The sequence below is a fragment of the Aplysia californica genome, unplaced genomic scaffold, assembly GCF_000002075.1.
Source record: "Aplysia californica isolate F4 #8 unplaced genomic scaffold, AplCal3.0 scaffold00343, whole genome shotgun sequence".
NCBI classification, from domain to species: Eukaryota; Metazoa; Mollusca; class Gastropoda; order Aplysiida; family Aplysiidae; genus Aplysia; species Aplysia californica.
In genome coordinates, this window is record NW_004797613.1 from 518,622 (window position 1) to 519,754 (window position 1,133).

General features: G+C 40.5%; 1 protein-coding gene across 1 annotated transcript in view; it reads left to right on the forward strand.

Annotated features, from left to right (window-relative positions):
• Positions 1-1,133, forward strand: part of LOC101862881 — a 13,363-nt gene that overhangs the window by 10,485 nt on the left and 1,745 nt on the right. The window contains exon 6 of the mRNA XM_005102816.3: positions 927-1,081. Within this exon, the coding sequence (XP_005102873.2) occupies positions 927-1,081 (155 nt within the window). The remainder of the gene's footprint in view (positions 1-926; positions 1,082-1,133) is intronic.

The following is a 1,133-nucleotide window of genomic DNA, read 5'->3' on the forward strand; positions in this document are numbered from 1 at the left end:
GGGGGTTATGTTGGGGTGTTTTTTTTCGGTTGGTTGGTTTGTTTTGGGTTGGGGTTTCTTTTCTTTTCTTGTTTTTTTTTTGTTTTTTTTTGGGGGGGGGTGCAAGAACAGTCGGGAAACAGGGAAAAAACGTTGTCTTTCTCTGTTGGTCAACCACTCCGTTATACAACTAAAAGCTGATAAAAAAAATAGCGATAAACAATAACATTTGACGTCCGCCTTATGAGGTAAGTCATTAGCAAGTTTTGTTCTTAAGCAAGACGTAAGGCATTTTGCTATAAATGGGTGTGTGCGAAAGGGTAGAGACAAGCAGTGGTTAGGTGTTTGGTTTTTTTCAAAATTTCTTTCTGTAGTGGAACACAGTTCTAATACTGTCTTTTTTTACCTCTTTTATATGAATGAAGTGTTGTGAATGAAGTGTTGTGAAGGCGTAGCGTAAGACGATGCTCTATAGATTTATTTAATCAGCTTTCCAACACATCAGCAGCCCCAACATTCCCTTTCATTAGAATACAAAATGTTGGAAATGGTGAACCTTGATTTGACACAAAAGCAAAAGGAGAGAAAAGGAAAGAAAATGTATGTATTTATTTCTCCACTTCAAATGGCAATAACAAAGACAACGACATTGTAAGTGTAAGTATGTGTGTGTATGCGGTTGTTGTTTTTTTTGTGTGTGTACGTATACATAAATGCATGTGTGATAGGTTCATAGCCTTTGTGTGTATGAGAGAGACAGGAAGAGAGAGAGAGAGAGAGAGAGAGAGAGAGAGAGAGAGAGAGAGAGAGAGAAAGAGAGAGAGAGAGGGACAAGGGAGGGGGAGGGGGCGGGCAAGACAGATAGAAATAGACAGAGAGAGAAACAGGTGTTTGATTTTTAGTCTCTTCTATTCTGCAGTATGACTGGCTTTGTTTTCTCTCCCCAGTGCAAACCACAAGCAGGTTTCCCGTTCATGCGCGGCTCTTACCGCTGCCTCTGTCGACTAGGGTTCGAGTACTGGCACATGGATGGTAAATTCTGGTTTGAAGGTTCTCTCATAGAGCTGGAATACGAGAAGAAACGATTAGGAATTTTCAGCAGGTAAAATATGACAGCTAAATGGGAACAGTAGTAGTAGTAGCAGTAGCAGCAG